General features: G+C 36.2%; 1 protein-coding gene across 1 annotated transcript; it reads right to left on the bottom strand.

Moving 5' to 3' along the window:
• Positions 1-8,417: 8,417 nt before the first annotated feature.
• LOC143397926 (citrate synthase, mitochondrial) lies at positions 8,418-10,065 on the bottom strand. The gene is given in 2 exon segments (XM_077106717.1): positions 8,418-9,726; positions 9,728-10,065. Coding segments are annotated over 2 exon segments (1,401 nt in total). The 5' UTR covers positions 9,986-10,065; the 3' UTR covers positions 8,418-8,583.
• Positions 10,066-14,131: the final 4,066 nt, after the last annotated feature.

Genomic DNA, 14,131 nt, shown 5'->3' on the forward strand with positions numbered 1-14,131 from the left:
GTCACATCTAGTACTGTGAGTCCTCCAACTGCAGTTTCCTGTTTTAAAACTGTATTGGGTATTTTAATTTCTTTTTTCTTTAATACCCTTATTAAAGTGTCATTGATATAAGAACTATATATATTTAATGTGTAAAATTTTGTTGAGCTTGAATATATGTAAATATCTATGATACCATTACCACAATTAAAGTAATAACATTTGTAGACAAATTCACCACCTCCCAAGGTTTTCTTGCATTTCTTCTTTAGTTGTTGTTGTTGTTGTTGTTGTTTTAATGGTTAGAATACTTAATATGACATCCGCCCTCTGTATAAAATTTGAAGTGCACAATTCTGTGCAGATCATTAGAACATAGTCATTAACTATAATTGAAACTTTATAGCAATTGGATAACAAATTCTCATTTTTCCCTGCCCTCAGCCCCAACAACCACTATTCTGATTCTATGGGCTAACTATTGTGCATGTCATATAAGTTGAATCATGCAGAATTTATCTTTCTGTGTCTGGCTTATTTCAAAAGGCATAATGTCCTGTGGATTCATCCATGTTGTTGCAAATGGCAGGATTTATTTCTTTTAAAAGGTTGAATAATATTCCATTGTGTGTAGGGGGCTGTATATATTACATTTTTGTTACCCCCTCATCTGTTAATGAGCACTATAGTTGTTTTCATATCTTGCTATTGTGAAAAAAAAATTATATCAGTCTGATGAATTTGGCAAAAAAAAAAAAATACTTGCGGAGATTTTCATTGGAATTGCATTGTATCTATAGATAAGTTTGGGGAGAATGGGCTGGAGAACAATAATGATTCTTTCAATTCTTGAACATAATATTCTGTTCATTTATTTGGGTTTTGATTTCTTTGTGGGTTTTCTTTTTTGCACATAAATTGTGTACATACTTGTTAGATTTATACTTAAATATTTCATTATTTTTGGAGGTGGTGTACATAGTGTTATTTTCAATTTACAATTTTTGTTGCTACTGTACAGAAATACAATTGATATTTTTAAAATTTGATTTTTATGACCGTATATTCTAAAATCTTGTTAAACTGTCTAATTAGTTTAAGTAGCTACTTTGTGGTTTCCTTAATATTTTCTACACCGACAGTTATGTCACTTGGATATAGAGATAGTTACATTTCTCTCATTCCAAAATCTATGTAATTTAGTTATGTATTTTGTTTTTGCCTTATTGCATTGGCTAAAGTCTCCAATATGATGGTAAATAGGAGAAGGGACAGAAGACATCCTTATATTGTTTCCAGTTTTAGAAAAAAAAAAGTATTCAGTCTTTCACCAAAATACATAATGCTTGCTTTTGGAATCCTTTATCAAGATAGGAAGGTTTCTTTGCAGTGATTTCCTGAGAGTTTTAAAATTATTATTTTAAAGAGATGTTGAGTTTTGTCCACTGTTTTTTTCTGAATCTACTGATAATATATAAATTGTATCATGTTTTTTCTTTAGTCTATTGATATGGTGAATTACATTGATTGATTTTCTTTTTTTTTTTAAGAGAGAGAGTGAGAGAGAGAGAGAGAGAGAGAGAGAGAATTTTTTAATATTTATTTTTTAGTTTTCGGCGGACACAACATCTTTGTTTGTATGTGGTGCTGAGGATCCAACCCGGGCCGCACGCATGCCAGGAGAGCGCGCTACTGCTTGAGCCACATCCCCAGCCCCATTGATTGATTTTCAATCAATCAATGATTTTCAATTGATTTTTGAATTAGTCTTGCATTTCTGAGATAAGGCCCACTAAGTTTGACATATTTTTTAATATACTGCTAGATTCAACTTGCTAAAATTTGGTAGTGGATTTTTATATCCTTGCTCATGAAAGATACTAGTCTATGATTTTATTTCTTACAATATCTTTGTTTAATTTTCAAGGTAAAATGTTAGACTCATGAAATGAGTTGGAAAGTATTCTTCTCTTTCTAATTTTCCTGGAAGTGTTGTATAGATGGTATTATTTTTTTCTTTAAATGTTTGATGGAATTCACTAATGAAGCCATTTAGGCTTGGAGTTTTCTTTGTGGGGAGGTTTCTTCTGTAAATTTAATTTCTTTTTTTCTATTTATTTATTTTAGTTTTATTAGTTCATTTTAGTCATACATGACAGTGGAACCCATTTTGACACAATTATTCAAGCATGAAATATGTCTTGTTCTAATTCAGTCCCATGTACCTCTATTTCTCCTTCCCTCCCTCGACTACCTGCTTCCTTCCATCTATTGAGCTTTCTGTCATTTACTCATAGTTATTTTTAAAATTCATTTCTTGTGAATGTACACAATGGTGAGATTCACTGTGGTATATTCAAATATATACATAGGAAGTTGAAGTTCAATGGAACAGACAAAGGGGAATTCAGTTTCTTTAAGAGATATATAACCACTAAGATTATCTATTTCTCTCTGAGTTAGAATTGTAGTTTGTGTACTGGAAGAAAATTTTCACAGAAATTGTCAAATTTATGAGTATGTTACTATGAGAAACGAATAGAATTGCTATACTTCCTGTCTTGGAACCATAGAGAAAATCTGCAACCCCAAGGATGGTAACAATGGAGGAAAGGAGCCTAGTCCACCATGCCAAGCCACTCTTAAAACATAATCAAGGGATGCAGGCAATCAGTGGAAAGAACGGAACTAATGCTCCCCTTGCCTCTTCCAGAAACAATACCACAACCAGGTTGGTGCTGGCAAAGGGAATCTGAATTATATGGGAATTTTAAACTAAAACTCTAACTCTATACAAAGGTTATATTCCTGATTTTATAACTATTGTGTTTACAACATGTGTTTCTAGTTGTTTCTTCCAGTTATGAAAATGATTTATACTGTGTCTCTTTTGTGCTTTTTAAGTCATCCTTGTAAGATGGTTGTCTGGAGTTAAAGAGCAGATGGCTGGAGAAGCAACAACCGAATTGCATTAAATTCTGTTATCTTTAGCACTAAACTACAGCAATTAAAATTACCTAGCCACAAACCAGACATGGTAGCATATGCGTGTAATACCAGGTACTTAGGGGGGAGGTGGTTTGAGGCAGGAAAATTGCCAAGCTTGACATCAGCCTTAGCAAATTGAGATCTTGTTTCAAAAATTAAAAGTATAAAAGGCTGGTGATATGGCTCAGTACTGGAATGCCCCTGGGTTCAATCCCCAGTACTGGGGAAAAAAAAACACAGATTAAAAAAAAAAACTATCTACATTAGAAGCATGTCAGTAACATGTCAGAATATGCTCAGAAGAAGGTAAAAGGAATGAGTATATCTTTGGCCAAGTTTTTAAAAATACTTTTTAAAGCTATAGGCCCAGATTTCTTGATGGGTGAATGATAATTTAGATAAGGATATCTTGGGGAAAAAAATTAGACAGGATGAACAAGTTTGAGTGCAATTTAGCAGCTTATATGGTAAAACAGGTTGCTTCTTGAAGCACTAAAAATCAACTTCTGCTGAGAAAATATTATGTATTCAAATTGCAGAGATCCCCAGGCAGCTTGAAGTGGTAGAAAAGCTTACACTGTATTTTGTACCAGGGATATATGACAAATTTCACTTGTGAAGTGTTTTATAAATACCCCATTTATTGTTTATGAGGATTGAGAATTGTGGAAACCAGGTAAGGTTACTTAACTACTGTGTTAATCTCTGTGTTGCTTTTGGATGCCATGCCAAATGAATGTACTTTGAATGTATTATTGGGGGAAGGACTGGGCAGGTTGTTGAGAATCTTATTCCAAGTTCCTGAGTGTTTGCATATATCCTAGTATCTCTACCAAGTTTAGAAATCCTTCCACTAACTGAAAAATGGAGCTTTCCTCATTCCTTAGAGAGACATTGCAGATATTTTAGGGATAATAAATCATTAAATCTGTTAAATGTTTGCTATTATTCTTCAATAACTCAAAGGAAAAAACAGTTTTAGGGCAAGCTGTCTTTCCTGTAAATTGTGGTGAGAGGAAACTGGAATGCTGCCATTGGCCCTTTAGCCTTAATCATGATTATATAATATATAAATCTAGGAAGTCTTACAAAATATCTTGCAGTTTTTTTTTTTTTTTTGGCTTTTTGTGCTGCTTTATTCTTGCTGCTTCTGTTTCTGATCTCTTTATCTTCATTGCTGATTAACTGTGGACATTCTTCTAAAATTCAATATGAAGCTTTCTCTTCTTCCTCCAGGACCCATTTGTTCTCATGATCTGTTATCCTTTTACGTAGTTAGCAAATCATTGTTTTCATTCCTTACTACTAAACTATTACTATATTTTCAGGCTTTTTCATTTTCACTTGGAAATAACATTCAAGGGTTTACCCTAGGCTTGGTGTTCAATTACACCATTCAATATGGATACCAATTTAGCCAACTCAACTATTTAACAACATTAAGTTAAGGATATACCTGAGACTTAGGTAAAAGGAGTAATAAAAATTTCCTAGTGAATAACGTCTTGAAAATATACAACTCTCCATCCAACTGCTATTGTCATTATTCTATGCTTAGCCTCTGGTATAAGTCTGTGATCTCAGTGAGCATGGGATAAAATTTCAGGTTAAGATAGACAAACAAATGAAATGGTCAGAATTATATTCACCTCAATCATAGAAAAGCTCTTAAACTCCCCTGACTATTAAGTGTAGACTACTACACAAGGTTCCTTATTTATTATCTTGGAGCTCACAGTTCAAGGTGGGAGACAACCATCTAAGTAGACAATTACAAAAGTGTGGCAAGTATTATGATATTGTGTTACGATTGTGCAGAGATGAAAGTCCTAACCTAGTTTGAAGTGATCAGGGCCATTTTCTTGCAGGACTTGATGCCTGAAGAAGTGAGAGAGTTAGGCAGGCAGAGAATAGGAAGTGTTCTAGGCCAAGTGGGTAACATCTGCATATATATGGAGATATATATATGGATTTTACATGCATGAATTATGACATATGTGGATCTATTTGGAAAACTGGAAAGAGCACAGGAGTCTTGTGAAAGAAGGAGAAGTGGAAAACAATTGGGAAGTTCTTTCTACTCTTGTCAAACCAAGCAAGGTTATCTGTTTTTCAATCCTACAGTCAAATATCACTGTCAAATTTAAAGTTGTGGGAAGGACTACTCAATGTAAACAATGAATCAGCTTTGAGAAGCAGAAAAAAGAGAAAAGGCAGGAAAAACAAAAAGTGATATTAATACTCAAAAAATGGATCCATGTAGTATAAAACTGATCAACCCACACATATCAGAAGTTCCAGAGATTACACATCCTTAGTTTAATAAACTGGGTACATGTAAGACAGAGTTTATAGAAAATTTCCAGCCAAATTGATTAAAATAAAGTTTTGTTCAACAGTTCCAGATAGCTGTTGTTTTCTTGTGTCTTATACTACAAAAATTTGCGTTACTTAATATTTCACAGCATACATGTATTTTTATTTAAAATTGTAATGTATGCTGTATCTTTTAGCACTTACTAGGCAGGCATACCCTCGCCTAGTTGTAAAAATATCTCCCTAGTTTAGACTTGGACAGACTTGACTATGTACTGTGGATTATGGTCTTTTAGAAAACCCAGTAGCTAACAAGAGTAGTTTTACTATTTGAAGGATATATTTTAGTGACTTTGAATTAACTAAATTCTGAGCACAGGTCTATAAAATGATTTTCAGAAACCACAATAGCAGTAATCTCCACTAACATTTTATTGCCCTTTGGATTTATAATGATGGTCTTCAGTCTTGCTAATTAATTTGAAAGGAGAAATTTATCATTATTAAAAATTTTAAATGGTGCTTATTTTCCCTTTCTGTTACTTTTAGCTAAAGGATTTATTGAGGAAATGGCGTTCAAACAAGATTTTTTAGGGACAGTGTTAAGAAAGCCCATGTTGTCAAGCCCTTTAAAAGGATTGTTTTGATGAAAAGAGATGGTTTGTTAATTGTAATTTTTATTAGGTCAGACACTCAGGATCTCTTCTTTTTTGTGGAGGAGGGGTACCAGGAATTGAACTCAGGGACACTCCACCACTGAGCCACATCCCCAGCCCTATTTTGTATTTTACTTAGAGACAGGGTCTCACTGAGTTGCAAAAGACCTTACTGTTGCTGAGGCTGGCTTTGAACTTGTGATCCTCCTGTCTCAGCCTCCTGAGGTGCTGGGATTACAGGTGAGCCCCACTGAGCAGGGCCATTTTCTCTCTCTTTCTCTCTCTCTCTCTCTCTCTCTCTCTCTCTCTCTCTCTCTCTTTTAAATATTTATTTTTTTAGTTTTAGGTGGACATAAAATATTTATTTTATTTTTATGTGGTACTGAGGATCGAACCCAGTGCCTCGCGCATGCCAGACAGGCACGCTACCACTTGAGCCACATCCCCAGCCCCCATCTCTCTCTTTTTAACCTTTACTTATTTATTTTTACGTGGTGGTGCTAAGGATCAAACTTAGTACCTCACGTGTGCTAGGCAAGTGCTCTACCACTGAGCTACAACTTCAGCCCATCAGGATCTCTTCTTACTGGTAGTGTTAGTAGGATTTATTTATGCATTTAAAATTAATACAATGACAATTTTTTCAATATATGTTTATATTTCAGGCTGCCACTTTTACTGCACTTAACTCACATTAGTAAAGTATCATGAAATTATAATTGGGAGGATGTAAGAAATATAATTATCTTCATATCCATTTAATACTGTATCCCCCAAACATCATTATTCATAAATTTCCAATTACACAAATCTCAGTCCGTTACACAGAGGAGTCGTTTTTCTTGAATTCTTGTCCAACTAACTAAGAAACTATTAGACAAAAGCTCTAGTTAGTACAGTGTGGAGAGGATTGGCTGATAAAGTATTCCCCGTGATGAGACAAAAGTATCATTTGGGCAGAAAATGATTTTAATGTTTGCTTAGTGATAAAATGTTTTCTTTTGATTATGATGCATGTCTGCTTCTTTCCTCATATTCAGATATGGTGTGATTGCTAATAACCATAGAACTAAAATTTCAAAACTATTTTCTATAGTCCTATGAAATGAAACAAAGATTTAGGTCATTGTGGAATATGGGGTGTTTTATTTCCCTTAATAATGGAAGTGCTATTTACAAGGGCCAATTGTCAGAATGATTTGTCTAGAATGCAGGATGCAAATTATGGGGAATTGAAAGATGAAATTGGAGATTAATTAAATTTTTTTTTAATAAAAACATTTATTTTTTATTTTATACAGAACACCCTGAAGTCTGTATCATGACTTGAGAGTCACCCAGGGGTTTACAGTGTGTCCATCTCAACAGCGTGGTTCTGGGGTTTGGGGATCCACACAAATACAGGCAGGAGTTTTGAGGGAAGAAAGGGGCACAACAGGAGTGTATCTCAATCCTTTCTCAAAGAAAAGGCAGTAGAGCATTCTGAGTCACTGAAAACCTTTGCAAATGGGGCTTCTAAAACAAACACTGTACTGCAAGCTCTTGGGATGGGGCAGGAAAAGACATTGATAAATAAGGGAACATTTTCTTATGACAGGATAAGGAAGGTCTACTACTCTTTTGAGTGCCCCCAGCGCTAAGACCTGATACTTGAAGGAAGTCATATCCAATCTTGAATAATTTCTCTGTTCAAAAAGAAATGCTAGTACCCCTAGGACCAGATCATAAAGGAACTGGCCATTCCTGAGCCCATGGTTCTATGCCCCACAGTGTATTAACACAGGAGAAAAAGAAGTCATTGTAGTGGCTTATGTTCTGTGGAAGTAAAAAGTTTAATTCACATTAAGCACTGATAAAGCCAAATGACTGGAAAAGACCACAGATCTGACAAACCTGCTAAAAGAGGTCTCTGGTAGAGAACAAGAAGCGAAGGTCCAGAGCATCCTCAGCTTGAGGCATAGCAGGTATAGAAAGTCTGGAAGAAGGCATTAAAATAGTGGAAAAAATACTACCAGACCTTAACTTTAATGGGATAATTTTTTAAAAAAGAAACTTTGGGTATCAGTTGTCAACAAATGTCACACCTTTATGGTCACTTAGCAGCGTTAAAAAAAAAAAAAAATTGCCACAGTATATCTAGCTAACCAAGAGGTCTTGCTAGGAAGTGTTTGTGTACATAGGAGAGGGCCATGGGGCTTGGTATAGCTGATAATCCAACATGATTCCTATGGAAACAGAAGGGGAAGAGTCCTGGCTTGCTGGCCCAGAGGGCTGGGCAGATAAAAGCAAAGACTCCAGAGTGACTGCAGATTCTTTGCAACTTGCTTTGACTCAGGGAAGTGGAGTCATATTCTCACTCCAGAGAAGGTAGGGGGCCAAACCTAACCCATACCACATGCATTAGTCCTGGTTATCCTATAGTTGATGGGCAACTTGTACCAGGAAGGAAAGGGAACTGGTTAGGTAAGAAGGGGTCACTTTTCATCTTTTAAAGTCTTAATTTATATTTTAACTTCAAACGTTATTTTCAGTGCCTCAGATACAATTTAATCTTAAATCTTTAAAGGCCCCCGAAACAAAACAAAAGTATACTTTTTTTAAGCTTCCTCATCTTCGGTAGTCAGTTTTCCCCCAGTCTCCAGTTTTACCCTGACTTAGAGTCCACAAACTTCATCAAACCATCCGTGCTCATGGACTTGGGCCTTTCTAAAGGGAAGCCTAGGGCTCGGCTCCAGATGAGCTGTGCCAATACACCCAGTGCCCGTGACACCCCAAAGAGGACTGTGTAGTAATTCATCTCTGTCATGCCATAATACTGGAGCAATACCCCACTGTGAGCATCTACGTTCGGCCAAGGATTCTTAGCCTTTCCCTGCTCCAAGAGGATATTGGGCACAATCTTATACAGCTGAGCAACAAGTTTGAACATAGGGTCATTGGGTAGGTGTTTCAGAGCAAACTCTCGCTGACAGGAATATCGTGGATCTGTCTTCCTTAGAACTGCATGACCATAGCCTGGGACAACCCGTCCTGAATTGAGTGTGTTCCAGATGTAGTCTCTTAACTTTTCATCTGACACATCTTTGCCAACTTCCTTCTGTAGTTGTGTTAGCCAGACAAGTACTTCCTGATTTGCCAGTCCATGTAGAGGTCCTGCAAGCCCATTCATGGCTGCTGCAAAGGACAGGTAAGGGTCTGAAAGTGCACTGCCCACCAAGTGGCTGGTATGGGCACTTACATTGCCACCTTCATGGTCACTGTGGATGGTGAGGTATAAACGCATGAGCTCAGTGAACTGAGCATCAGTATAGCCTAACATGTTGGTGAAATTGTGGGACCAGTCCAGCTTAGAGTCAATGGCCCCAATACTGCTGCCCTCCCGGTAGAGATTCCGGTAGATCTTTGCAGCAACACAAGGTAGTTTTGCGATGAGATCCATACAATCTTCATATATTAACTCCCAGTACTTGGTACGGTTAATACCCTCTGCATATGCCTGGGCAAAGTTACTTTCACTATTGAGGGCAGTAATGGCTGCACTGAGTTGAGACATGGGGTGTAGGTTGGTGGGAAAGTTGTCCAGCATGGTGACCACATGAGAAGGCAGAGCTGCCCGCTTTGCCCACTCCTTTGAAAGCCAAGATACCTGTTCCTCTGTTGGGATCTGTCCAGTTACCAGCAGCCAAAATAAGCCCTCAGGAAGGGGTTCTTCCCCGCCCTTAGCCTTAGGCAGTAATTTCTGGCATTCAGGGATACTATGGCCTCTGAATCGGATGCCCTCATCCGGGATCAAGAACTGACGTTTCATATACAAGTCCCTTCATGCCTCTCATGCCACCATACATCATGTCCACAGTAATTTGGCCCACCACTGTCTTGCCATGTTGCTGCCTGAATGCCTTAATTCTGGCCTGCTCCTTAGGTATCAGGTTGGCCAATATGTCTTTCAAATTCGTGGTAGAAGTACTGGCATGCCGGGCTGCAAGAACAAGACAGGATGCATTCTTGGCTCCCAAGAGCCGTGCGGCCGCAGTGAGTAAAGCCATGGCAGGCAACTCTAGGATCTGATGGGGAGGGAAAGAGGGGAGAGAGATGCGGCAGAAACGGGAGCCGCCGCCGCTGCACCAGAGGCTAATTAAATTTTTGAATGAGAGGCTAACAAGTTTACTTAGAAAGTGGATTCATCTTAGGTTTTGAAGTAAAGGAGTTGTGAAGGATTATAGTGCCTTGAAATATTATCTGACTGTGGTTTTCAGGGAAAGAGGAAAATGTTAGGTTGTTATTACCTTAGCAGGCCTTATGTGAGATGATAAGGACCTGTTCTACAGTGGTGTCAATGTGAATGAAATGAAAGAAAATATTTTCATAAAATTTCATAAGCCCTATAGTTAATAAGGAGTATAAAAATTTTGGGTTTAACTTTCAACTAAGTAAATATATCTTTACTAGCAACCCTGGTACCCCTTATAGCAGTGAATTTCATTTGTGCCTAAGATTTATTGTTTTCTAGGCCAAGATCTGTTTTTTAAACATTGGGCTAGGATCTGCTCCTTTGACACTGAGTCTTTAGAAAGAACAAATTGTTGGTTAGATCTGATGATTGGCTAGATGGTAAGGTAAAAGAAAGGAAATAATACATGGATCTTTTAAAAGCTATGGATCTGAAAGATTGAGGGAATTATGATGACCAAAATAGGATGTTAGGGTTGGGAAACAATTTGGAAAGGAGAAGGCAACATGAAGAGATCGTTTGCACATGTCTAGCTCAAACTGAACTCAGTTTGATAACATAAGAATTAGACAATAAGCTGGGCACTGTGAAACATGCCTGCAATCCCAGTGACTGGGGAGGCTGAGGCAGGAGGATTATAGGTTGGAGGCCAGCCTTAGCAATTTAGCAAGTCACTGTTTTAAAATGAAGAAACAAAGGGGGCGGGATGGGGACATAACCCAGTGGTAAAGCACCCCTGGACCCAACACCTAGTGCCAAAACAAAATAACAATGAACAGTATTGAACTCTAAAACTTGATTGTTTTGGCAGTCAAAATTGTTGCAGATTTTTTTTCAGGACTTCAACATTTACTGTCTGTTCAGTGTTAATGAAAATTTCTTAATATCTGAAAGGTTAGATTTCTATAAATTGGCAATAATATCTACACTTTTTAACTAAAATGGTAGTGATAGGATAAAATGAGATAATGTATGTGAAAATACTTCATATATTTTAAAAAGTGGTTATTAAATATGGAATATTATTACTGCTATAATTTAGAGGAATTGTTCAGAAGACACTTTGAAATAAAGAACTGCAACTCAAGTGAGAATGCATGAGTGAAAATGGATATTTAAATGATTCACATTCAGGAGATAATTGAAATCATTTTAATAGGCTAAATGGGAAGAAAACAATCCAGAAAGAGCAGAGTCAAAAAGCAAATGTCTATAGGTGTTAAATTCAAATAAAAACTTTAATTAGCTAAGAAATAAAAAGACTTCCAAAGAGAGGTAGAAAAGAAAACCAAGTTCATGTAATGTTGTATCAATGAAAAGCAGAAAACTTTTAAGGAGTGACAGGTTAGCATCATATGCCAAGAGTTCTTAAAATCAGAAAATTGATAAGAGTGTGGTGGAAGTGATGTCAGAGTATAATGGTGGGCACCAGCCTCAGTGGAGTTGGAGGTGGGCAGCAGATGCTGTACAGGAAGACATATTGCTGGACATTCATGAAAGAAAGAAAATGGGAATACTACTTCTTGGAAGACTTTGAAGAAAAGTATGATTTGCTTGATGTTACCTTTTCAATTATTATCTTTAATTTGGCATATGAGGGGACATAGATTTGGCATATGAGGTGTCAATTTCTGTTTTTGTCACTGTACTTTGTAGTTCTGTCTACAATAGAAAATAAGATATTAATTGCTTGTATTTGAACAATAAAAATAATATGTATTCAGGAAAGTAAATGGTATAGCTAATGTCTTATAATTAGACATCTGAAAATGTTGGAGCCAATTTCTCTTCATTTTATTCAGCTCTCAACACAGTCTTCTAAAATACATGCTCTAATTTCTTAACTGAAGAATACCTTTTCAATTATTATTATTATTATTATTATTATTATTATTATTATTTGGTCCTAGGAATTGAACCTAGGGATGCTTGACCACTGAGCCACATCCCCAGCCCATTTTTTTTTGGTATTTTACTTAGAGACAGGGTCTTGCTGAGTTGCTTAGGGCCTCACTGTGTTGGTGAGGCTGGCTTTGAACTCACGATCCTACTGCCTCAGCCTCCTGAGTTGCTGGGATTACAGGCATGTGCTACTGTGCCTGGCTCAATTTTATAATAGTTAAAATGCTCTTTGTCAGAAGCAGTCTATCTGATGTGGAATAAGTTGGGTCTTTTGTTTTTTTTTTCAAGTACATAAAATATCACTCAAGGATTGATACTCAGAAGACAAATATATGTTAGGCCTTACCTTAGCAGGTAGGGTACAGGGAGTGTTGGAAACAAGAAAAATGTTGGATAGGAATGCTACTTCTGAGATAAAAATCAGACTTTAGTAATTTATACAGTTGATTCTAAAATGTTAAAGGTGTCCAATAAGAAAATTGGAGTGATAACTTAGTCCCTATAGGAACTGATAGGTTATTTCTAAGTGAGAGTAAAGAATGAATAAGAGATCAGTCATTTATTTTAATCAATTTATTATCTTGTCAATAGAAATGAGAATATAAGATTGAAAAACTGGTTTTTGTTTTTCAACCTTACTTTGCCTCTTGAAAAATAAGGCACGGTTTGAGTCTGTTCATGAAGAAAAATTACTTTTTTCTTTTAGATTACAACATCCTAATGATAGTCTTAACTCTAGTCATAGAAATCATTAAGAGTTAAACAAGCTAATTTTAATCACATATAATTCTAGATTTATGTATTTTTATTAATAGAAATGTATTTACTCATTTGGTGTAAATTATCATGCTCCAACCTTATTTCCACTACCAGATTTTCTTCCATGTTGTTCTCTTCATTTAAAATAATGTTTATCTCCAGTCTTTCCACATGTTAAATTTTATTCTGTGTTAAAACCTCAGCATAAGCCCTGCCCCTTCTATAACTTACTTCCTGAAGACTCCAGGCTACATGGATCTCTCTTTCTCTGACCTATTATTACAGAAGCCATTCTGTGAAGTATATAGCTACTAGATATCTAGGCTCCAGAGGGCCATGGCGATTGAGGTTTGAATCCTAACTACACCACTAACTAGCTCTATGACTGGGCAATTTATTTTATTGCTCAGTATTAACTTCATCATCTGAAAAATAAGGTAATAACAGGATCTATCTATAGTTATTATTGAGGTAAAATTGACCAGAGTGTGAAAATTACTTAGAATAGTTTCTAACAGAGTAATTCCTCAATACATTACAGTATTGTATATTTATTTCAACTGTAATGGTGAGACTTTTTTGCTCCAGACAGAATGCAGATTCTGCAAAGACAAGGACATTCAAATTCAGCTCCAGCCCCAACTTACCTCTCAAACTGGGCAAAATAAAAGCCCTAAAAGCAACAGGATGCACTTTTCTCAGAAGGCAGGTTATTTGCATCTCATGAACAATATCTTCATTTTCATCCTCAACCCAATAAGCTTGTTGAAGAATGCTTTCTAATCATGCTTCCTTCATTTGTATCATCATTTCCAATGATTTTCTATAGCTTCTTATGGACTGGTATCATTAGATCAGCAGGCTCATTTCTTGGGGTTGTCAGATTTAGCAAAACCAAAACGAAACAAAAAAACAAAAATCAAAAGTGAAAAGTGTTAAATTGAAATTTCATATAAACAAATAATTTTCATATAACTTTTATCTTAAAATTATCTGTTTATTTGAAATTCTGCTGGGCACCTTCTATTTTATCTAGGAATCCTGTGATTGCTGCTCAATCTGTTGCTGCATTCAGTAGTTTTGATGGCTAAAGAATGGAGTCTTGCCCAGTCTTACCTCTCCTCGGTCTATACCCAAAGGACTTAAAAACAACATACTACAGGGACACAGCCACATCAATGTTTATAGCAGCACAATTCACAATATTGCTAAACTGTGAAGCCAACCTAGATGTCCTTTAGTGGATGAATGGATAAAAAAAATGTGGCATATATACACCATAGAATTTTACTCAGAAATA

The sequence above is a fragment of the Callospermophilus lateralis genome, chromosome X (genome assembly GCF_048772815.1).
Source record: "Callospermophilus lateralis isolate mCalLat2 chromosome X, mCalLat2.hap1, whole genome shotgun sequence".
Lineage (NCBI taxonomy): Eukaryota > Metazoa > Chordata > Mammalia > Rodentia > Sciuridae > Callospermophilus > Callospermophilus lateralis.